At 36.3% G+C, this 25,219-nt stretch overlaps 1 protein-coding gene and 1 pseudogene across 14 annotated transcripts in view; one reads left to right on the top strand and one right to left on the bottom strand.

Moving 5' to 3' along the window:
* The window catches only part of USP54 (ubiquitin specific peptidase 54), a 119,099-nt gene that overhangs the window by 35,577 nt on the left and 58,303 nt on the right, over positions 1–25,219 (top strand). For 5 of the 14 annotated variants that reach the window (XM_074339587.2, XM_074339586.2, XM_019745801.3 and 2 more), the window contains exons 1-3: positions 426–578; positions 19,996–20,814; positions 24,231–24,323. In XM_074339587.2, coding sequence (XP_074195688.2) covers positions 20,668–20,814; positions 24,231–24,323 — 240 coding nt within the window. In that variant the 5' untranslated portion in view covers positions 426–578; positions 19,996–20,667. Of the gene's footprint in view, positions 1–424; positions 579–19,995; positions 20,815–24,230; positions 24,324–25,219 lie in introns of those variants that run through there. The other 9 variants (XM_019745795.3, XM_019745793.3, XM_074339584.2 and 6 more) reach the window with 4 other exon arrangements.
* LOC109454819 (dynactin subunit 6 pseudogene) lies at positions 11,925–12,345 on the bottom strand (annotated as a pseudogene).

Genomic DNA, 25,219 nt, shown 5'->3' with positions numbered 1-25,219 from the left:
TCTGAATGAAGGATTCAACAATGACATTGTTGCAGTTATTCTCTAAAGCCCCATAAAATGTCTTTTGGTGCTCCCTTTGACTGTGGTGCAAAAGACTGTTTTTATGGCTGGCCCTCCTTTTGGAAAGCAGCTGCCACCCTGCAGATCTCATTGTTACACTGCTGACCTTTGTTGTAAGGAATGCCCCTGGAGGAAACAGCCTCCTAATTGTTGTTCTTAATCCTCTATGAAGTTTGTGATGTGTCCTTTCAAGTTACTTTTTGATTTCTTAAATTTACTTTGTTTGTATTTAATCGGGGGCTCCATCTTTTTAGTTTTATCCGGAATTGTCAGTGCTGAGTGCCTGGTAGGTGGTAAAAAGAAATTCCCCTTCCCCTGTTATCCTGTTCTGCGGGAAGCCTTTGTGGTTTAGATTCACAGTTTCCCATAGTGGCTGCTGCAGTTGTCTCCTCCCTCCGTACCCTTCCCTCCCCACCACTCTAGCTCTTCCCTGTCCCTCCCCATTCCTGTATCACTTGCCCCACAAAAGCCCTTATGATTGCTAGAGGCTTTTTGCTGGAGGTTGAGTGTGCTGTCCGGTAAGTATCGTTCCTATGGTAAAACTGGGGGGGTGGAGGAATGTAGGGAACTGGTCAGTCTGTGAAGTGTTGCTTTTAACAGCAACAGGTTAAACTTTGAAATGGAAGTTTTAGGACTCTTAACTTTCAGGAGGCTTCTTTCATGCTGACTTGTTTTTGCTCTTCCCTTCTCTGTTTCAATTATTAAGGCTTTGGTAATTTGATTTTTAGGATTGGTTTAAAAAAAACACAAAACCCATTCTCATAGATTTTCTTGAGCTTGTTAGAATTGAAGGCAAGGGTTATGAGTTTAGTCTTTTAAATTTCCTTCAAACAGAAGGTTATTTGTGATTTCTTTATACTTATTTTCAGCATTAACAAGCTGATACAAGTAATAACGAAAAAAGATCTTATTTTGTGGCTAAGGTGGGAAGTAGCATTTACTTCCAGAACCAGAATGATTCATTTTTCCTCTCAGCTGAATGTTATTGGTAAAATTCTGTAAGATTTTGGCAATGTGTTGTCAAGTCTGGGAAATGGTTTGCTGAGTACTTCAGGATAACAGATGCTTCTGGGCATTATTTTTGGGAAGTTAAATAGATTTATTTGTTCGTTAGCACCTGCTGCATTGAGGTGTGAGATCTGTAATCCTTTTGAAAGCAAAATATTTAATATTTGGTGTTCAGATTGATTCAAATACCACTTTCATATCATTCTGTTTCCTCGGATTGTATGTTTTCATCCTCAACTAAAACAAACAGTGTTTGTGTATTATTATTATTTTTTCACAGAATGGATGATACTCTGGTATTTCAAGGAATTATAAATTGGAGTCTTGGGGTCTCCAGAAGTACCTGCTAATTAAAAGCCATTTTCATGGTAGACATTGTGAGGGGAAACTTCATGGGATTTTATTGCCATTCAACTGAGTCACTTAATTCAAGTGATAGTTGCACTTGTACAGTGGTGATTTCTTGAGCTCTTACTATGTGGCAGGTACTAGTTTCTATGCTAAGTGCTTTGCTTCCAATTCCTACTATAACCCTGCCAGGTAGGTAGTATTAGCCAGCCCTCTGGGAAGCAGTCATGCGTAGGTAGAAAGAACATGGGTATTGTTTTCTGAAAAATCAGGAAAATAACCCTGGCTTGATTGATTAATTGTGAGAATTAAAGTCTGTATACCATGTGTTCGGTGCCTTACACTGAGTTGGTGTTCACTGAGTGGTGGCTACTATTATAATCTTACAGCAGCTTGCCGAAGGCATCTCAGGTATAAGTGGTAGAGCTAGGATTTGAACTAGCTCAAAACCTGGAGTCTTGTAGTATTAGCATGTTTGAGTATTGTGAAGGCTTTTAGAGTAGATTTCAGTGGATCTCTGCCCATCCTTCCACCTCCTGACCCCACAGAGGAGGGGTTCTTCATAGATGCGCTTCTTTTCTTGGTGTCTTCTGTCACCTTCCCAGTCATGTGCTTGGTCTCACACTGGAGTTGCTTGTGCCATTCAGTACCAGTGTTCTCCCAGCAGAAATGAGTCAAGTGGGTACAGTCAGTGGCTTGCATTTCTATTTCCCTCTTGTTAAAGAGCTATCATGCTTTCGTTATTATTTGTGCTGAAATAATTTGGGTAGTCGTGTGTTTATAATGATTCACAAATAGTGCATTGAAATTAATCATTGCACTATTGCAGTCAAGCATTGTCTAAAAAAGCCTAGAGGTTTAAAAAATTAGGAAAGAAAAAACCCCTGGTTCTAAGTTATTGAACCAGAAGATAATATAGGGCAACTTTATGGAACTCTTAGTTATCCTTTTGCTATCCTGGGACCGACTGTAGTTGCAATTGATTCTCTTTCCTTTAACCACTGCTGTCACTAGTTTGGTGGAATTAGCAATATGTTTGAGAAAGAATGTTGTTTGTCCTACTGGCCATAAAGTAGAGTCTTTCTTCCACAGATCTTTTGAAAACACAAGGTATGAATTAGGTATGATATGATTTAGGCAATAGATTCAGGGAAGAGATAGAGAGATAACTAGCCATGCTTATAACTGAGTTATCTCTAAACTGAAAAATGTGTTTCATAAAACTTAGTTCTTTATTTATTCTTTTATTTAACAAGTATTGAGCATCTGTTGAGTGTAAAGTAATGTAACTTTCTGCATTGTGTGGACAGAAGAGGCCACATATTAAACCTGACAAGCTCAGGAGACTGAAAATAACCACATAGGATGGTATGAACATAAAAATTCCTAACTAAGGTGCACCATGGCGGGAAGTCACATCTTTAGTTTGTAGTTTCCTTTACAAAGGTCAGTCTCTACCTTAAGTGAGCCTGTCTATTGTCTTTTTGCACCTAAGATAACATCCTTGGAATGTCAGTAATCCCTTTTTCCAGACCACAGCAGGAAACTATAGAATCCCTCATTGTTATTTTTGTCCCCTGATGACCATCTCTACGTGCTGTAAAAAGTGAACTATTAACTGTCCTGTACCCACCTATGTGAAAGAAGTACCTGTCTCTCCAATTTACTTTTATCCAATCCCAGAGATTTCCCCGCTTTGCTTTCTCCTATCCCCTTAATCTGCCACCAGTGGATTTCAGGTAACCCTCTTCCTTTGATTCTGCCTATAAAATAAGCTGCAAACTGCTATTTTGCAGAGCATTTTCTCAATCAGTTGAGATTTTGCTTCCTGGCAATTGGCATCATTTTGGCTCAAATAAAATCTTATAAGCTTTCTCTTAGGCTGGATGTTTTTTGTGTGACAACTCTATTCTAATAAAATACTGATGTACAATTTAAGTGCTGATTAATAAAGTTCCTGGGAGGGAGACATTGAATCTAAATTGGTGGGAAGTGGTATTTAGACAATCCTTTGGGAAATAAGTTGATATAAATGACTACTCCTTGCTGATAGGGTATGGCTATCATTAGTCTATTACTGTAAGTTGCCAACAGAATGGCTAGTTCAAACAGGTTTGCTGAGTGGAAAGGATTACTGGTATAGGTGGGACTGGGAAGATGAATGGGAGAGAGGGTAATATACACAGAACAAATATTTTTTTGTGTTTTAAGGGGAGTGGTGGTAGATGAAGTTGGAAATGAGCGTGAGTGTTAGGATTGTAGAAGACCATTTAAGGCCGAGGAGTTTTGACAATAATTTGTCACTGAAGTTTTCTGAGCCCAATAGTGGTTGATCAGAGTTTGCTTTTGGTAGTATTTTATAGATAGGATTAAAAAGGGAAGAACAGTTTGGAAGTTATTATAATACTCCAGATGAATTTCATTGAGAATACATTATTTTTAGACTACATTTTCACTCATTTTGATATTGCTTTGGGTTTGTACTGTCAATTATAGTTTAATCTTATGGAATTTTTACAGTAAGTTATGTGTGTATGAGAGAGAGAGAGGGAGAAGGAGGGAAGAGAGAATGGAAAGAGGGGATGGTTAGTCATAATCATAGCTACTCTTTATGGAGATCCTGTTTTGTACTTGGCTCTAAGTATTTTGCATATATAATTTGTTGAATACTCTCAGCAAATTACATTTATTACAGGTAGTAAATTACATGAAAGTGATGGAGCAGGATTGGAATGTAGATTCATCTTATGCTTCATGATCATCATCATCATCAACAAAACATTTATGCCTCACTTAATAAGTTACCAGATACTGGGCTAATTATACATATACTACACGTTATTTCAGTGATCTGCATAATAATAAACCTGTGAGACAGATCTTATTTATTAATCCCATTTTGCTGATGTAGTCGTACCTGAGACTTCAATAACTGACTCAATAACATGGTCGAGATGACACAGTTGTTAGGTGGTGGAGTCCAGGTGAATTCTGCTTTGCTTACTCTGGGTCCCTAAGTTGTCTAATTCTCAGAATGTTCTTTGGGAATGGTACACCTTGGATCTCCACTGTGAGCATGGTGTTTCCTGAGGTTATGCAATATGGTTGGCCCTGCAGAGACTGCACTTTTAACTACTATGTTCATTCTACTATCATGCTGCCTCCCTTAGAAGTCAGTAAATTATCTATACAGATCTGGATCTTTATAAGGAGGGGCTAAGTGGCCTCCAACTGTCATTTCTTAGTTCTTAAAGTTTGTCAGTTATAACAAGGAAAACATGTCTTCTCATCGTTTTTTTTTCTTCCTAACTGGTTTTGGACAAATTTGTTGTAAATGACAGTTTTCTAAGTTCTCATAAAAGGAAAAATAAAGCTTTCTGTTCTTTATCAGTGTACAATTCTTCTTGTACATGATGTAATAATTTGAAGCTGCCAAAGTCCAACCCTCAGGAAATTGTTTGAGTTGAGTAACTGTATTCACTGGGGAGTCTGAGATAACCAACCCATAAATATACAAATAACTTAGGCTTTTTTATGGTTGTAGATGTTTATCTGTCTTCATTTTCAAGCTTGAATCAGAAGCAAATATTGATTCAATTGATATAGTCTCCATTAGAAAAAGTGGTCTGCAGTCTCCCAAGCTGAATATAAACATTTTGGGGGCTCTTTAAGGAGAGTCAGAATAGACCAGGATGTTCGAATTGGTTATTCTAGGTACTTATCCCATCACATAGAACGTTTTCTCTTTCACTTAAGCTTTTAATGACTCAGTGTCTATTATTTTCAACCGCTGTTTGGAATACAAAGATGTCCTTAAGGAATGTATAATGCAGTCCATGTACACAAATAACTGTACCATGGAGGATGGTGGGAATGCTGTGATCTAAGCCTCACATGCACTGAGAGCACTGAGGAAGATGAAATAAATGAAGAAAATGGAAAGGTGAGAGAAGGAGAGACTCTGAGAAGGCTTTTGATGCAGCTGCTCCTTGTATGATAGTTACGATTCTTAAGACGAAGAACAGGAGAAGAAAGGCACTGCAGGTGGACGCACTAGTAGGGCCCTGAGGAGGTAGAGTACAGAGCATGTTCATTATACAGAAAACAGTCCAGTTTACCTGGAGTGGAGGATGAGTGAGGGGTACATATTAGGTGCTCAGTGAAATGTATGATCAATGAGTGAGTAGAAGATGTAGCTGAAAATGGAGGTAATGTCTAATGATTCTCAAATTTGTATAGGGTGTAGACATTTAATTGTCTTACAAATTAGTAATTTTACTGGTAGAATATGTGAATACAGAAAATAGGCAATATAAAATCACAATCAAGAACATGAGTCAATAAGAAAAAAGAGCTGTCAAAATAGGTCTGATTGACTGCTTTCGTTTTTTTTATTTTCTTTAAGTTTGCTATTTGTTCATGTTTTTGCCCTGTTAGCAGGTAGAATAAGTGGACAAGAAAAAATTATAGACGAGAAACTTGTGAAAAATCCATCCATTATTATCTCCCCTTGTGAATGAGAAAAATACCATTTTTCTGTAGCCGAAAGCATGTCCCCCTCTGGGAGCCATTGAAGATTTTTGAAAGCGGAGTGACGTGGTATTTTAGGTGTCGTCTGGTAGTCACGTGTAGGAGTGGAGGCCTGCCAGAGAGTGAGTCAGGTGGTGAGGATCTGAAACGCAGTAGCAGCAGCAATGAGAATTGAATAAAAGGAAATAGAAATTCAAACCTGGCCCCTTATTTCTAAATAGGAAATAGTTACCTATTAAACAGTGTTCGTATCGTTAGGCTATTAGATGTCTCATGATTGGTTACCTCTGGTCCAGAGTCCTTTCATTCTATTTTTAGGGAAAATGAGTTTAAATCCCAATTTTAGTTTTACTTCAAATAAGGGAATTATAAATTATAGATAACTTATCTATGAATTATAGATAATTTAGAAAATAGAAAGAAGAGAATCTGTAATTCCATCCCCTAATGAGAGCCCTGGTTTTTTTAAAATTACATTTATCCTTTATCTTGTAGATTTAAAAACTTTTGTGGTAAAGCAAGCTCTGAGAAACAGGTCACTGAACTAATAAAACTTAACCCATGAACTGCTATTCTGTGACGTTAAACATAGTGAACCCAGAGTTTTGACATGAAGCCTTCATTGGACTCTAGTTGACCAGGATCACAACCTAGATGAATGTCTCCTGTTTTCTTGTAAATCTTAGTCCACTTACCTTTATATGCATGGATATTAATCCCTGACATTCCTCTATTCTCCACTGGGCCCAAGGTTCCATCTCCTTCAGTAAGTTATTTGCACAGTTTAAAAAGTTTTTTATTTTGAACTAATTTTGGACTTACAGAAAAGTTGCAAAAGTTGTACAGAGACTTTATGTAGCCTTCACCCAGTTTCCTTTAATGTTACTATGTCATGTAACTGTAATACATTGATCAAAACCAAGAAATTCACATTGGTACAATACTACTAACTGAAGACCTTTTTCAAACTCCACAAGTTGCTCACCATTGTTCTTGTTTTTGTCCCTATCTAGGATCCTATCCAGGATCTCACATTGCTTTTAGGTGTTTCTCTTCCTCAGTCTCCTGCATTCTCTCTGTGTCTCAGTGTTTCTTTGTCTTTTATAACCTTGACATTTTTGAGGAGTACTGATCAGTTGTTTTGTCAAATGTCCCTCAGTTTGGATTTGTCTGATGTTTTCTCTTGATCGGACTGAAATGAATGATTTAGGCAAGAATACCACAGAAATAATGTGTCCTTCTCAGTGCATTATTATTACCATGGGATTTATGATGTCCATATGTATTATTGTTGGTGATGTTGACCTTGATCACTTGGATAAGGTGGGTTTCGCCACAGTAAAGTTACTATCTTTCCCTTTGTAGTTATAAACATGTTGGTGGAGATACTTTCATACTGTCATTTGCATAAATGTCATGGAGTTCTCTACATATGGAATTAATAACATTTACTTAGAGACCTCATTGAACTTTAATTATTATGAAATGAATTCCTTTAAGAGACCTGTCCTCCTCTAAGCTTCCTGAGCCTTTCACCTGGCTTTGTCACGGGCCCCCAGGCTCTGCAGGAAGAAATCCTTTCTAGTCTTCATTGGTCTCAGTCACATTCATGTCCCATTTATAATGAAGTCTCTAATGCTAATAACCTGTAGATCTCTGAACTGAAATCATTTACTCCGCTTTCTCTTAGTTTGACAGGCTCTTCCTGGCCCATTGCCCTTCTAGGCCTCATACTTTCTTTATGCATAAGCCAGTTTCATTTCAGCAAACATTTGAGTGACTACTTTGGGTTTTTTCAGAAACAGAGGCTAAGAGAAGCTGACTTTGTTGATGAGGAATACAGCAGGGGATAATTAGGGTGGCTGCAGCTGTAGCCTCGTTTATTACTTTGGCCTGAGAAAAATGGCAGCACATTATGCTGTACTGTGTATCCTCACTGTGAAGTAATCGTTCTCTGTATTTCATTAATACAGAGAAATAAAACGCTTTTTTGAAAGGTCGTCAGCTTCTAGAGCTGTACCTCTAATGCTGGCCGTCTCGAGCTATGGTCTTTTAAGTTTAGCTCTGTCTTTTCCACTCTCAGTGGTGGATCGCTGGTGATTCAAGAACACAAAATCCAAATGTGCACCAAACAGTATAATTTAGATCCATTTAGTGCTAACAAAATTTATGTGATGAATAACAGATGCTGCTTTGATTAATACAATACAAATTTGTTAGTAATACTGAATTTAAAGTAGCTTTTTGAATTATGTATTTTCTCAAGTAGTATATACTATAAAAGCCCAGTTTCTGTAATATGATTCTATGGGTCCTGAAGCTTATATAATTCAGGAGCCCCTCTTTAAGGAAAACATTTTTAAAATAGAAAATGAGATATTGGGTCTTGAAGGCATGTGCAAGAGAGGGGCTCTGAAGCTTAATCTTTAGATTATTTGTGAATCTGCTTCTGGATGTGGGGGTCTGTAAAATGGTTGGGACCCACTGTTTTCCATCATCTCACACATGGAAAGGTTTCTAGCCCACAGGATGTTGGTGGGTTCAGACTGGGAACATACGACTTAGTAACTCTACTACACAGGAAATAGGTAATAGGTGATATGATGACATGCTTCTTTCCTAATTTTGGCTTCTAGCTTCCTAGTTTACCTGGTATTATAGACACCAAAATAATGCAGGCTGTTTTGACTTAGTAAATCTCAGGAGCTAGTTAGTAATGATGATTAAATAAGTATAAAGAAGATTAAAAATTAAATAAATATAAGAGTTTATGATCTTTTTTATTTCTTCATAATTCAATCTTGGTAGGTTGTATATTTTTAGGAATTTTTCCATTTCTGTTAGGTTATCCAATTTTTTAGCGTGTAATTGTTCATGGTAGTTTCTTATGATCTTTAGTATTTCTGTTATCAGTTGTAATGTCTACTTTTTCAATTCTGATTTTATTTATAGTCTTCTCTTTCTTTTCTTAGGCTAGCTAAAGATTTGTCATTTTTGTTGATCTTTTCCAAAAAGTAGCTCTTAGTTTCGTTGATCTTTTCTGTTGCCCTCTGCTACGTGTTAACTTGATTATGGGAATCCTTTCGCCGTCTATACATTTATCAAATCATCACATTTTACGCTTTAAATATATTACAATTTAATTTGTCAATTATGTATCAATAAAGCTGGAAGAAAAGAACAAGCTTCCTTTGGGCTCCTTAACGTCTATTCAGCAACAGTAAAATATAGGTGTCTCCATCTTTCAGAGTTGAGAGCAGCACAGTAATAAGATTGTCATATGTTCTTTCTCCTCCCACCTTTGATTACTCCATAGTTTTAGGACTTGGCTGGAAACTGGTAAATGTGGGTAAAAATGATTATACATTTTCTGCAGAGTTTGGGAATAAGCAGCTGCCAAGTAGCCTGCTGTCTGTGAGTTTGTTGTAGTCTCCTCTGCAGGATGCTGTGAGCCTTTTGATTGCTACTGCTATAGGGGCAAAATCAATCAGATAGGAATACTAGGTAATAGGCTATGGAACAGTTTTAATTTAAATTTGAATAAATTTGCATATACTGCTTAGTTTCCATTGTCAGGTGGTAGTTGTTTTTAATCATCATCTAATTGGCTGACATGAAAACTAAGAAAGCTTCTGTATTGAAAACTATGTGGACAACTTCTTTGGAACAGATTGCCTCTGAACAAATAATGCATGTTCACCAACTGTTTTGTTTTTTGTTTTTTTAAACCAAGTATCTAAGGATATGACTCTAGGATGCATTTACACAGAACTACCTTACTAGAATCTCATCATCCCAAAGCTGTGTGATGCCCTTAAAGTGTTTATACTGACAGTGAGGAAAGCCTAAAGTTTTAACTGAGTCAGGTTAATAATATAAGACTATCTTGCTTTAAAAGATTAAGCAATTGTATGGAAAGTTTAAATATATACATATATATTTAGAATCATACTTTTAGTTAGATCACAATCTGTAAGTATCATAGAATGATGGATTATATGAAACAAGAAAATATAGAAACAAGACTATATAGTGAAATCTTATGATAATACGTCCCACAATAACCGATATTTGGATAGAACACAATTGGCTTCTGACCTCCATCCATTACCCATTTTCAAATGGGGTGGGATAAAGCCCCATTTCCTTTACAGGTGGAGGGGAACATGGAGTAGGGGAGGACCCTAGAAACACTGGTATAATAGAAGCATTAATTGTCCTTAAAATTATAGAAAATTAAGAGTTCAGAAATCGGGAGATCCCTTCAGACTTGGGGTGGTCAAGGAATGTTTTACAAAGGTTTTTTTACAAAGAAGCTGGGTTGTATATCCAGGGGAAGAGGGTACTGAGCATCCCAAAGGTAAAATAGAATTAAAAAGGTCATAGAAATAGGAAAACACTTTGTTTGGAAAGAAGTTTCATATAGGGAAATAGAAGGAGATAAATATAGAAGGTAAGTTAAGGTCAGATTGTATTATTAAGAATCAGGCTAAGAAGTTTGAACATTATTCTACTGGAGGGACCTGGGAAAGCTTTTATTATTATTATTTTTTTACACTTTAGAATATGCTTTTGAAAACAATTTTTAAAATCTGTGGTAATTTACATAAAATTACAAAAATTTACAAAGAAATACCAAAACTTTTTTTGTATAGAGTTCTGAGTTTTGCTAATTGCATAGAGTTAGTATAACTACCACCACAATTAAGACATAGAAAAATTTCATCACCCTGATAATGCCCCTTTGTAATCAATCCTTACCCTCACCTCCTACTCCTGGAAACCTCTGATCTATTTTGACTTTTAATTTTTAGTTTTCTAAAATGCCATATAAGTGAAACCATAGTAGACAGCTTTTTGAGTTTGGTTTCTTTCACTTAGCATAATACATTTGAGATTCATCCGTATTTTTGTGTATGCCAGTATTCTTTCCTTTTTATTGTCCTGTCCATTGTATGGATGTACCATTTACCAGTTGAAGAACATTTGGATTGTTTCCAGGTTTTGCTGATAATGTATAAAACCACTATAAACACTGGTGTACAGGTTTTTATTTGAGCATCAGCGTTCATTTCTTTTGGGTAAAATAGCTAGGAATAAGATTGCTAGGTCGTATGACAAACGTATATTTAACTCTATATGTAATTGCCAACTGCATCATTTTTTATTTCCACCAGCAATTGAGGAGAGTTCCAGTTGCTCCGATTCTTCCTCATTAGCGTTTGTTATTATCAGGTTTTAAATATTTTGTTTTTAGCTATTTTAATAGGCATGTAGTGTGGTTTTAATTTCCATTTCCTCAATGACTAATAACATTGAATATCTTTTTGTATGTTTATTTGCCATCTGTATATCTTCTTTAGTGAAGTATCAGTTTAAGTCTTTTGCCCATTTAAGAAAACTGGGCAGTTTTTCTTAGTATTAAGTTCAGAGGATTCAATATATATTTTGGATACAAGTCGTTCATCCTTTATGTGATTTGAAAATATTTTCTTTCAATCTTTGGCTTGTATTTTCATTTTCTTAACAGTGTCTTTCAAAGAATAGAAGTTCTTAATTATGCTGAAGTCCAATTCTATAATTTTTTATTTCTTTTATGGACTGTGCTTTTTTCTTATCATCAACATTTTTATTTAGTTTAGTATGTGCTAGATAGAATATAAATGTATAACAATATGCCCTTTCTTATCCCAGGTAGTCTTTTGTAGAACTAAAATCTTTGGCCAACATTTTACATAACAAAAGAAAACTATCTGTGTAAATTATCAGAAAAGGAGGAAGGATATAGGAAAATAATACATTTTATATAAATTATAGAGGACAGTTACAAAGAAAATCCATTATTTTCCTCTCTAACTCAATTTTACAAAATAAAGTTAACGTGTATTCTGTCAACTGCTTAGAGGGCATAAACACTGTGGCCATTTCAAAAGACAGTGGTCAAAGGCAAAATGTTATCTTGGTGTCGTATATTGTTTTTAATTCTTTACTGGAGTTGAGCTTCCTTTCATAGTGTTGTGTTCTTTAGGTGGTGGTAGTTTGGCAAGCTTTTCATCAGGAAATCCAGCTATAGTGTCTGGGGCTGTTGTCACTCAGTCTGCACCTGATGAAGGCAGTCTACACCATAGATCACTGTATTCTCTGGGATGACTTCAAATGTATTTAGGTTGCAACAAGCCCCAATGATGCAATCACGTCAATATTACATTTCTGCCTTCGTATGGCATTTATGATATGTGCCTGTTCTCCTGTAAGGTTACTTTCATCAAGTTGGCCCAGCTTCTACAATAATTCGTGCGTTAGGGTGGATCACTGTCCTAGGGCCTATAATTTATTACTTTCTGCACACACAACTGTTCTAGAAGCAATCTCCACACTCTTTTGACTCTTCTCCGCCATGGTTTGGCCCTGGTCTCCAGTTGGATATGGCTTGTGCTTTTTTGTATCTAAGGAATCTGTGCTTAACTAAAGGCCAAAGAATTTTCTTCTGTCTTTTAGAATTTTTAGTTTTAGGTTTTCCATTTAGGACTGCGAACCATTTTGAGTTGTTCTTCTATAAGATGTAAGATGTGGGTCAAGGTTCAGAGTTTTGCACGTATATGTTCAGTTGTTTCAACGTCATTTGTTGATAACTGTTCTTTCTCTATTGAGTTGCCTTTGTATCTTTATTAAAAATCATTTGACCATATATATCTAGGCCTGTTTCTGGGCTTTCAGTTCTGTTCTATTGATCTACTTGATCTATTTGTCCTTTCACCAATACCATACAGTGTTAACTATTGTGTCTTCCAACTTTGTTTCAAAATTATTTTGGCTATTCTTTTTCTTTTGCTTTTCCACATACTTTTAGAATTTCTACGAAAAAGAAATTGTGCAGGGATTTTGATTTGAAATTGCATTGAATCTATGAATCAGTTTGGAGTTAATTGACATTTTGACAAAATTGAGATTTCAGTTTATGAACATAGTATACCTAGCACTTATTTACCATATATAATGTGCTCCCGTATATAATGCGCACCCATGTTTTTGGCCCAAACTTTCAGGGAAAAAAATCTTTCATTTTAATTTTTTCATTTGTTTACATTTAGGTACTAGTTTGTATTATAAAGGAATTTTAGCATTTATTTTTTAACATATTATGGCACAAGAAACTTTATGTAACAAATAATTACAAGAACAGATACAAGGTACAAGAAATTTTATGTACCAGTAACAAATTTACAATATTTATGCATTATATAGAAGGCCAAGAACTCTTCGGTCGTTGCAAGTTCGTCCTAAGTTCAACAAAATCAATTATCGTATTCCAGGGTATTATTTTGCATAAGGATATTGTTATTGATTTCTAGAGCTCCACTTTTAACTTCATAAGCATAAGTAAAAGAATTAAAAACATTTATATAGATACAGAATTAGTACTACCCATGTATAATGCACATCTTTATTTTTCCCTCACAAATTTGGGCAAAAAAATTGTACATTATACATGACAAAATGTGGTAGTTCATCTTTGATTTCTTTCACCAGTGTTTTGTAGTTTTCAGCACACAGGTTCTACATATATTTTGTTACATTTATACTTAAGTATTTTATATTTTGTGGTATTATTATAAATGGTACTTTAAAAGAATTTCAGTTTCCAATTGTTCATTGCTAGTATATAGAAACACAATTGATTTAAAAAAATTTTTGATTTTGTATTCTGTGACCTTACTGACCTCACTTACTAGTTCTTAGATTTTCTTTCCTTTTTTTTTTAAGATTCCTTGGGATTTTAAAATTTTTAAATGATGCCTGTGAATAAAGACAGTTTTATTTCTTCTATTCCAATTTATATGTTTTTTAAATTTGTTTTTCTTGCCTTATTGCACAGGCTAGGGCCTCCAGTATGATGTTGACTAGGAGTGTTAAGAGTAGATATCTTGGGGTGGCAGGTTAGCTCAGTTGGTTAGAGCTCGGTGCTCTTAACAAGGTTGCCGATTTGATCCCCACATGGGCCACTGTGAATTACGCCCTCCACAACTAGATTGAAACAACTAGTTGACTTGGAGCTGATGGGTCCTGGAAAAACACATTTAAATAAATAAAAATTTAAAAAAAAAGAGTCGACGTCTTTGCTTGGGACATGAAAAAGGTGTGAGTAATTATATAAAAAAACTGTTTTGGCTGGCAACTGATATTTTTCCACTGCTAAGGAACAATTTAAGTTTTTTGGCTTTTTGTGTAAAATGCATACAAATAAATAATGGTGCATGTTAAAGAGAAATATTTATAAAAAACTGTATGAAGGAATCAGAATGTCAAGAGACATGAGGCCAGAAAAACTCATCTATTGTAATAGTCTAAATGAGAAGTAATTGTGGTATAAACTAGGGTGATGACAGTGGAAGTGAAAAAGAAGGATCAGTATAAAGAGATTTTGAAGGGAGAACTGACAAGTCTTTGTGATGTGGATAGGCAAGTGGGGGAGGGATTGGAAGAAGTCAAAAGACTACAGAGGTTTTGAACCTGGGTATTTGGAGATGCCATTAGTTAAAAAAAAATAGAGTCAGAGGAGGAGCTCTTTTGGGGGGAAATTAGGTGACTTGAGATTTGGACATGTTGAACTTATTACAAAGGTGGGACAATGTGCAAGTAGTTGGTAGTTTGGTTTGGGGGTTCATGAGCTTTGTGATTTGTCAGACCAGAAGTGATGGCTGGAGTTCTGATGGAGGAGATAAGAACGCCATGGGAAGTACTATAGAAAAGAGCAAGAAGGTCTGATTTAAACTTTAGGGAATGTCCACTTTTAAGAAAGTAGCAAAGGAGAGAGAAAATGAACAGTCAGCAGTAGGAGATCTACTGTTTGTCATTCTTTCAGTTTATCAAGTCTCTCATTTCTTTATTAATTCACCCAGTGAATCCAGGATTGTGTAGCCATCAGGGCAGCTGCAGAAAAGTTAAGAAGAGTGAGGCCTATAGAAAAAGCCAGTACATTTTGAAATTAGGAGATTTCTGGCCAACAGATATATGAAAAAATGCTCAACTTCACTAGCTATTAGGGAAATGCAAATCAAAACCACAATGAGATATCATATCACACCTGTTAGAATGGCTGTCATCAAGACAAATAATAACAAGTGTTGGAGAGGCTGTGGAGAAAAAAGAATCCTCATACACTGTTGGTGGGAATGTAAATTGGTACAGCCGCTATGAAAAAGCAGCATCAAAAAATTAAAAATAGAATTACCATATGACCCAGCAATCCCTTTCCTGAGTATTTAGCCAAGAAATCTGAAAACATTTATCTGTAAAGATGTATGTACTCCGATGTTTACTGCAGTGTTATTTATGGTGGCCAAGACATGAAAATAACCAAAGTGTCCTTCGATAGATGATTGGATAAAGAAGATGTAGTGTATACACACAATAGACTATTACTCTGCTGTAAGAAAAGATGAAATAGTGCCACTTGCGACGACATGGTTGGATCTTGAGATTATTATGCTAAGTGAAATAAGTCGGACAGAAAAAGTTGAGAACCATATGACTTCACTCATATGTGGGATATAAAACTGAAGGCAACAAAGGAATAAGACAAACAAACAAAGAAACGAAAGCTCACAGACAACAGTTTAGTGGTTACCAGAGGGTAAGGGGGTGAGGGGTGGTAAAAGAGGATAAAAGGGGTCAAATACATGGTGATGGAAGGAGAACTGATTTTGGGTGGTGAGCATGTAATGTGATATATAGATGATGTATTATAGAAATGTACACTTGAATCCTATGTAATTTTACTAACTATTGTCACCCCAATAAGTTAATAAAAAAATGTTTAAGGGTAAATCTTAAAATGTTATCAATGATTAAAATATTAACAATGATATTAAAAAAAAAAGAAAAAGAAATTAGGAGATTTCTTTAGAAAGTGAATGTTCCATGGAGTAAAATGGTGGTCTTGGAGTGAAGGAACAATACCATGTTATGAAGAGATTGATGGTAAACAAGGAGAGGCAGCAGTTATAAATTATTAATTGTAGAGACATTTAGTGATGAAAGCTTGAAGAAAGTTTAGGACGGTAGTAGGTATAGGAGTGAATAAGTTCAAGATGGTCTTTGTTGTTGCTGGCTTTTTTTTATATCGGATATGTGTTTGGTTATATTTAAAGGGAAAAGAGCTCGTAAGGAAGGGATGTTTGAAAGGTAATAATAACAATAATTTATATAGCAATTACTATATGCCAGACATTGATATTAGCACTTTGCATGTATTAACTAATTTCAATCCACATAATAATGAAACCGAGGATCCTAATGATTTTGATTAAATTTAGTTTTAAATCCTAGCTCTAGAGATCATATCCCCCTCTCTATATATACGCTTTGGAGACTTCGCCTTTCCCTGGATAACTGGCAATCCCCAGGGCAGCAGAAGACAGTAGCTGTGACTTGATTAATTAATGGTCATGTGGTCTGGACCTCTGGCAGGCTGAAGATAACATCTTGACCTAAGTTACCTTTCAGCTCCTGAGCCCTAAGGTGGAATGACTCCCTGGCTGCTTTCCCATGAGACAGAGGAATGCTGGAAAAGACCTCAGAGCTGTAGGAAAGACCTGAAGAAATGATTTAGTCTTATCACCTCCAACCAATCAGTTCCCAGCATGACCCTGAGCCTCTAACCCACAGTGTCTTGTGATTTTTGCCCTTTATGACCTGTAACCTACACACCATCTGGGAGTTGGGTTTTAGAGAGCATAAGCTCCCACCTCTGTACTGCCTAATTCAATTTTAAACTGTTTTTCTCATTCTATACTGCAAACTCTCTTTTCATACTGCTCGTGGATTTCTTTGGGCTACTGCACACAGGCAGGCAGACTCAAAGAAAAACCTCGGGGTTCCAGTAACAATGACCACTAAGATATGATAGCTATGGTTTGGATTGTTGACATGTGGAGTATACCAACGAACTGAGGTAATTGCCTGCTGATTTATCAGGGCAAACCTAGTTTCTTGAGTAAATTACAAGTAAACTGCTGTATAGAATAACAGAAACTTGAAATATGAGTAACTTTCCTGATTATCCTGTTTGGATATCTCAGTGTAGTGCAGTTTGGCTTCCTGATGTTTGGGTTATTTTTGGCTTTAATCACTAGTAATGGGGCTAGTGTTCTTTCAGAAACTGAGATACTCTTCATGGTTTTTCCATTTGAATCATTGATTAGTTGAACATGGTCATTCTTTGTTGACCTTCTAGAATGTTACCCTATTCCTTGTAATAGCCTCAGTTTTCTGCCTTTTTAAGTTAAACTTTGTATTTTAAAAATAATGGTAAAATTAAAATGTTTCTTCAAGCACGTAAATTGTGCTGACATATCACTTACCCTATGTGAGGGCCATTGTTCTTTTTATACAATTAGAAGACTTATTTCTGGTAGCTTGCCACTTTCTGGTATCCTGAGGTGTCCAAACCAAATTTACTTTTCTACTTTCAGGCACAGCAGTTCATTCATTTGGTGAATTCATTATTCATTGCTTGTTTTGAAAACTTGCTAGTACTTTCACATGCCTCCCTCTTCTCTTTTTCTTTTTTGTTTAGTATTGCCAATATCATCTGACTTGATATTATTATCTACTAGCTTAGTAATTTTAGTTATGATTTTGCATTGAATAATACTGCATATAGTGCAGGTAATTTTTACATAATTCTAAATTCTTTTTTTAAATTTTACAGGTATTTCTTTTCAACTTAAAAATATAATTTAAAACTTAGAGAAGCTGCAAGAAATGGTACAAGTAATTCCCATATATTCTTCAGCCATATTTACCTGTTGTTAATTAACATTTTGCTATCTTTATTTGCTTTACCATTTTCTCTCTTCATATATACATATACACACGAACACCCTCTTATATCCAGATATATTTATAATTTTTTTCTTTTGAGCCATTTATGAGTAAGTTACAGACATTATGCTTTTTTTACCCCTAAATACTTACGCATTGCTTAAGAAGTTCTTTTTCTTCTTTTAAATAGGTTGTTAGAGCCATTTGGGTAGAACTCAATTTACTTTCTCATATATCTTTAGTAGATGGCCTTGGAGATGGATTATATTGTTTGGTGCTACACCTGCAACTTAAGTGAAATATTTTGTCATCAGTGTTTCTTTGGACTGTTTGTTACTGCCTCTCTTGGCTTTGTTCTTTTTGGCTCTCACCTCTAGTTTCTGACATCCCTAGAGCAAGCGTGAGGGCTTATTGCCTTACCCTACATAATACTGCCTTTCAGAACCCGAGAATCTTTTTTTTTCTGCTACTGCCTTTTCCCCCTTTGCTCCCTGAACTTAGGGGTGTGTATCATAGGGCAGGCTGAGTTTCAGTAAACGCCTAATGTGGACACTGGAAACCCCACCTGCCTGCCAAGTCCTTTTGAGCAAAGTGGAGCCTTGGTACTTGTCATTCCTCTGCAGCAGTTGAGCTGAAGGAATGCTGCACAGCTTGTTGGAAGTTGCTTAGCGGCCGGGAGTGGGGTGTGTTTGAGGGTGTGTGTAGAGACTTGAGGGTCTTGGAGTCTGTGTGGGAGACGTGAAATCTTTCCTGGTGCCAATGCTAACTACCAGGCAATATTTATTGAATACCTCCTTATGACTAGCATTGTGATAGGAGCTTTTGGAATAGTATAATAAAATACATAATGAAGTCACATTATCAGAGTCAAACAATTCTAGCTCCGCCACTTACCAGCTTTGATTTGGGCAAGTTAATGTCTTTAAGCCTCACTTTACTCTTCCATGAAATGGAACTATTAATACCTACGTGTTAGGGCTGTTGTGAAGACTGAGTAAAGAATGTAAGTACAGTGTTTAGCACATGTCTGACAGTAATTAGTATTTCATCTCATACAGTCATATTTAGGACTTGTGACTGACACCATATAAAACAAATAGAAAGTAATAAAAACAAATAGAGAATAATATGACTTTACACTATATAATCAAATACTTTAATTGTGACATGTTGATTATAAATAGTCTGGGAATTTAGAGAAGAGAAAGAACAGTCTTGTGCAACCATTTAATGTTCATGTGCCTCAATATTTCCACTGGACGCACTGTGGAAATGCTAGGTGATCTCCCAGAGAATGGTTAAGATATAGCACTTTTGCTTTTTTTAGGTGGTCCCATGTGATGGTGGGATGGGAGAAGCTTGAGGAACTATTAGAAACCAAATTTAACATTTAACATTCTTAATTTTTTCCTTTTTTTTTTTTCCTTTTTTTTTTCCCTTTTGTGGTCATGGCAGCCTTAGAGGAAAATATGAAGCTAGAGATTAGAAGCATTTCCTTCCAGGGAAGGTGTTTGCTTTGGTATTTCTCCCTGTTGACTCACTGGCATTTTAATTAGTTGAGAACTAATGTTGGTCAATGGATAGCCTCTGATGGTGAGCGCCTTGGATATAATCTGAGGGTTAAGTGATTTGTAGCCCAAATTATCTCTCTGATCTTTTGGCAAAAATATAATATACAAACAAACAGGGAAGGAGATTTAGTTCTTTTGGGCTGATGTTAAGGACATACGGTTTACTTACCATAAGTGTTTCTCTGGGATGGGACATCTTTACTTAGAAGAGAGTCCATACTGGTATCTTGGCCCTCCCACCTTTAAATAGGCTTTCATATCCATGAACATGTAAAACATCTTTTAAAAGTTTCTTTACTTAACATCCAAAAGAAACTTTCAATTCCTAGTTTTGTGTGTACTCCCATGGTAATTTTTTTGTTAGCCTGAGTCTGTATTTAGTTTTTATTTTTGTCCATCAGCATTCTTTTATTTTGTCCATCTAGAAAATTTTAGAGAAGTTTCCCATGAAAGTAAAGCTGCTCATACCTTTTTTTTTCCTCTTTGGTTTCTCCTTTTTGTTGTTGTTTTTTTTTTCTTGGCATTGTTTGCCAAGGTTTCAAGTTTATAGTGAGAGGTGAGGCAACGTTGATCTTGGCAGAACAGCACAAAGCCAGTAGAGTCATTAAGTGACGCAAGCTTTTGATTTTTTTTTTTTCTCTGTCTGTTAAAGCTCTCTGGCACAGCTGGCTATTCTAGTCACAGAGGAAGAGAGGAGAAGAGACTTTCCGAAGTTCTGGATGGAATGATGGAAGATGTTTGGGGGATATTAAAAAACAGCAACAACAAAAACCCCGTGTTATTCAAGCAAGCTTCTTAGCTTTGTGGAATCTATGTCAGTTGCTTAGGACTTGAGATTTTACTTCAGAGGATGATGGGACAAGAGGAGGTTTGTGTTGGATTCTTGCTTATCTGTCTGCCTCTCCTTCCAGTTGGAAAACTTTTCAATCCACAAGAAGCATTAGTAACAAGCCTAAGGAGCACACCCTACCCTGATCCTGGATTCTGTTGGAGTTGAGGATTACAGCCACTTCACCCGGATTTTATGGAAGCAGTTCAAGAAAAATAGAAGGAAGCAATACTCAAGGATTTCTGTTTGTGTTAGTCCTGTGCCATGTTCAATTTTGCTCCTTGTTTGGAGCAAGTGGGGGATGGCTCTGTCATGTGGATCTAAGAGGATACCTGTGTTCCTGGAGCTACATCTGTGATGTTTGGAAGGTTGTAAAGGCAAAATCAGCACATACTCATTAACTTCTGGATGCTCTTTCTATTAAGGACTTCAGCAGACAGAAACTCCCTCTCCAGAAGATACAAAACCTCTGTGTTTTCAGGCTAAATTGGAACGATGTCTTGGAAGAGAAATTATTTTTCAGGGAGCCGTGGGAGTGTCCAAGGGATGTTTGCTCCTCGAAGCTCAACCTCCATCGCCCCCAGCAAAGGGCTCAGCAATGAGCCAGGGCAAAACAGCTGCTTCCTCAACAGCGCCTTGCAGGTAAGGGCAAGTTCGCTCTTTTTGGGGAACTTTGACTTTTCATTGCTGGTGCTGTATTTCTTTTTATTTATTTATTTTTAAAATTTATTGGGGTGATAGTTGTTAGTAAAATTACATAGATTTCAGGTGTACAATTCTGTATTACATCATCTATAAATCCCGTTGTGTGTTCACCACCCAGAGTCAGTTCTCCTTCCATCGCCATGTGTTTGATCCCCCTTACCCTCATCTCCCACCCCCCACCCCTTTTACCTTCTGGTAACCACTAAACTATTGTCTGTGTCTATGAGTTTTTGTTTCTCATTTGTTTGTCTTGTTCTTTTGTTGTTTTCGGTTTATATACCACATATCAGTGAAATCATATGGTTCTCTGCTTTTTCTGTCTCACTTATTTTGCTTAGCATTATACTCTCAAGATCCATCCATGTTGTCACAAATGTTCCTATTTCATCTTTTCTTACCGCTGAATAGTATTCCATTGTGTATATATACCACAAGTTCTTTATCCATTCATCTATCGAAGGACATTTTGGTTGTTTCCATGTCTTGGCCACCGTAAACAAAGCTGCAATGAACATTGGAGCACACATGTCTTTATATATAAATGTTTCCAGATTTTTTGGGTAGATACCCAGGAGAGGGATTGCTGGGTCATATGGTAATTCTATTCGTAATTTTTTGAGGAACCTCCACACTGCCTTCCATAGCGGCTGCTGGTACTGTGTTTCTAGTAATTGTTTTAAATGCAATACTTGACAGTCTCTGTTTGAGGTCAGCAGCCTGAGATCATTTTTTAAGTTTATCTGTGTGATCTTAGGCAAGTCACTTTATCTCTGAGTCTCAATGACCTCATTTGTAAAAAAGGGAATTAATAACGATAATAGAAATAATAACTAACTACTACTACTTACCTTCCTAAAGGGGAAATACATGGATTAGATTATCTTACTTCTCATTTATTGACTTTTTTCCTGAATAGTCTCTACTGTTTCCTTTATTTTCCCCCCTTTGAGACCAAGGTGTCTTGTCACCCTAGTTGCTTTTCTCTCTTATAGAAAGCAACATTCTTTCCACAAGTGAAGGAGTTTCAGGTATATTATTCTTGTCTCATAATATTCAGGCTTTTAGCACACACACTGAATGAAGTCCAGTCTTTGTCCACTTCTTTATCTCCTTCCTCTGAGCTCACCTGTAGTAGCTCATAATTGGTGTCTGGTCAGATATGCTTGAACAGAGCTAGTGGAGAGTCAGTTCCCCTGCTCTGGATTTCCCCTTTTGGTGTTGCCTGGCAACTTAGTGGTCTCAGAATCCCAAAGCTTCCTGTCTGTCCGCCTGATCTGCTTAGGCCCATAGAGTGTTAGGTTCGTTCATCCCTTTTGGCCTTTCAAGTAATCCCTTTCCCCTCTTTAGGCTTTTCGGAGTAAGAGTAAATGAAATTTGCCACCAAAGATAATTATGCCTGGGTGAAATATTAGCTTTACACCTCAGATGCAAGGAGAAAATAAGTTGCTAATGAGAGAAAACAAGACAGTATTTGATATAAAATGTACTGGGCTTAGGAATTAGGAGACCTGGGTTCTGCTTTTAGCCCTTCTGTAGACTACTGTTGTGACCTGGTACAGGTAATAGTATTTCAGCTTCCTCATTCATCGTACAAGAATCTTGCCAGGCTTATTTATGTAATTAGAGTTTCATACTCAGTTTCCAAATTTTTATTTGAAAACATTAAAAAATACTATGCTGTGAAGCCTATAGAAAGAGTTTAAGTATTTTCACTAATTACTACCACCAATTTCATGCAGTTGGGTGGGGTTGGTTAGGTTTTTTTCCCCAGGTGATACTATTAGGTTTTTGGGTAACTAATAATACTTTTGAAATTTAGAAGCAGGCAAAAAAGGGTGTTGATACAGGTGTGTTTCTGTTTACCTCCTTCCCAGCCATAGCTCTGATTTTAGAATTTTGTTTCTTTCTGTATGTTCTTCTATACTGTCAATTGAAACAATAATATTATGACTTTCTTGTAATTTCCGGTGCTATATGGAGCACATACTACACACACACACACACACACACACACACACACACACACTCTTCTATATACTTAAAGATTGTGTCATTGATGGTTTTGGAGTGCCTGTTATAATCATGTTATAAGTTTTAAATAATTGTTTCTGTGAACTAACATTCTAATTTTTGATGCGAAAGTTCTGTTCACCACAGATGTGTTGAACCCATTATATTTGTTATAAAAAGGTGTTACTTATTTGGGCGCATAGTATGTTTCAGAGAACTTTTGGAATATACCATGTTTCCCCGAAAATAATACCTAACCGGAAAATAAACCCTAGCATGATTTTTCAGGATGACATCCCCTGAACGTAAGTCCTAATGTGTCTTTTGGAGCAAAAATTAATGTAAGACCCGGTCTTATTTTCAGGGAAACACAGTATACCTTGAGACACCTAAGAAAGGAACTCCAGAGGTGTGCTATGATCTGGGGCTCCAGAAGTGTAATGCCTTTTTATATGTGGTGCCATTTAAATGTTTTCTAGGCAAGAGGAGTTTCCTAAGGCATGATGTTATATATTACACCATTTCTTTTTTAACCAAAGCCCATAGTTTATTCATATTTACTTAGTAGTTTTTACTTAGTGTCTTTCTATTCCAGGATCCCATCCAGGATACCACATTTACAGTTACTTGTCATGTTTCTTAGGCTCCTCTTGGCTTTGACAGTTTCTCAGAAGTTCCTTGTTTTTGATGATCTTGACAATTTTGAGGACTACTATTCAAGTATTTTGTAGGATGTTCCACTGTTGGAACTTGTTTGATGTTTTCCTCATGATTAGACTGGGGTTATGGGTTTTTGAGAGGAAAACCATAAAAATAAGGTGTCATTTTCATCACATCATATCAAGGTTACATATTATGGACATGATTTCTCGTAGTTGATATCACCTTTATTTTTAATCTGTTCACTTAAGGAGGTCACAACTCTCTCCAAAAATTGAGAAATCTAATAAAGACAAAATTCCACACTACGATTCAAGCTTCTAAATAAGTTTTAAAATAGTCTTGCTTTTCTTGTGTGGACCATTAAAATAAATCCTATTCTGCAGCTAGTAAACCATAAATTTGCTCTTCAGGGTCACACTTAATGTATGTTATATGCCATATTTTCTCGTGTCACCTTCCTTCATGTTCAAATTAATGTTTTTTTCCAGAATATGTTCATCTATCTCTCTTGTTAGTTACCGCCTCACCTTTTTTGACATTTAACATACTAGAATGAGCTTTTCTCTTGGGAATAAAGGTATCTTCTGTAAACATTACCTATGTTTCCTTGAACTCTTGAGTTCAAAATCAAATGGACTAATTTTTATGGAATAATGAAGTATTTTTCCCTTTCTTGCCAGGTTTTGTGGCACTTGGATATCTTCCGCCGTAGCTTCAGGCAGCTTACAACTCACAAATGCATGGGAGATTCCTGCATCTTTTGTGCTCTCAAGGTAAGTAAGCACTTTAGATTGGTTTCTTCTCACTACTACTGTTAGGTTGCCGTATGATCAATACTGAGGAGATTTTTGATTAATCACGGTGACGCCAAAGGAGTTGTTACTGAATTAATCTGCCTCTGGTTTAGTGCAAAGGATGAATATGATTAATTTTTCTTGCTTCAGAGAATGTCTCCTTGGCTTGAGTCTGTTTTTCTGAACCTTTTTGCCCACACAGCTCTATTTAATGTGATAGGATAAAATTCAAATGTACTTATTAATTAGACTTTGAGTATTTACCTGAAAAGCTAATTCTGAATTTTAATTTTGAAAGCATAAACAACCCAAGTGTTCTTAATGGAATTAACTATTGCCTGCTAAAGCTAAATTTAGCAACAAATTCGTCTTATTAAGAAAAGTCAGGGGGGGGCAGCTGGTTAGCTCAGTTGGTTAGGGTGCAATGCTCATAACACCAGGGTTGCCGGTTCGATCCCCACATGGGCCAGTGAGCTGCGCCCTCCACAACTAGATTGAAACAGCTACTTGACTTGGAGCTGATGGGTCCTGGAAAAACACACTTAAATAAATAAAAGTTAAAAAAAAAAAAAAAAGAAAAGTCAGTATTAAAATTTTCCCATTTCCCTATTCCCTAATGTTTCCCATTACCATATTTAATAGATTCTTTATGCCAGTTCCCTACCCTACTGTCTGACTCTAGGTTTTCATTTCTGAATAAAATGAAACTGAGGATTCATTTAGAAACAAAGAAAATAGCCTAAAGTGAGAGACTTCTGACTCAGAGATTTTAGGTATGCTGCTATAGAGGCAGAACTAGGATGTATAGAGAGCCCATTCTCCATTACTTTATCTCTTTCCCAACATGTAGCTTCTCTGTGTTTTCTGTCCAGATA

This window comes from Rhinolophus sinicus, chromosome 15 (genome assembly GCF_057876585.1).
Source record: "Rhinolophus sinicus isolate RSI-liver-muscle chromosome 15, RSI-T2T, whole genome shotgun sequence".
NCBI classification, from domain to species: domain Eukaryota; kingdom Metazoa; phylum Chordata; class Mammalia; order Chiroptera; family Rhinolophidae; genus Rhinolophus; species Rhinolophus sinicus.
The sequence above is the reverse complement of the archived record's forward strand: the minus strand, read 5'-3'. Positions and strand labels throughout refer to the sequence as shown.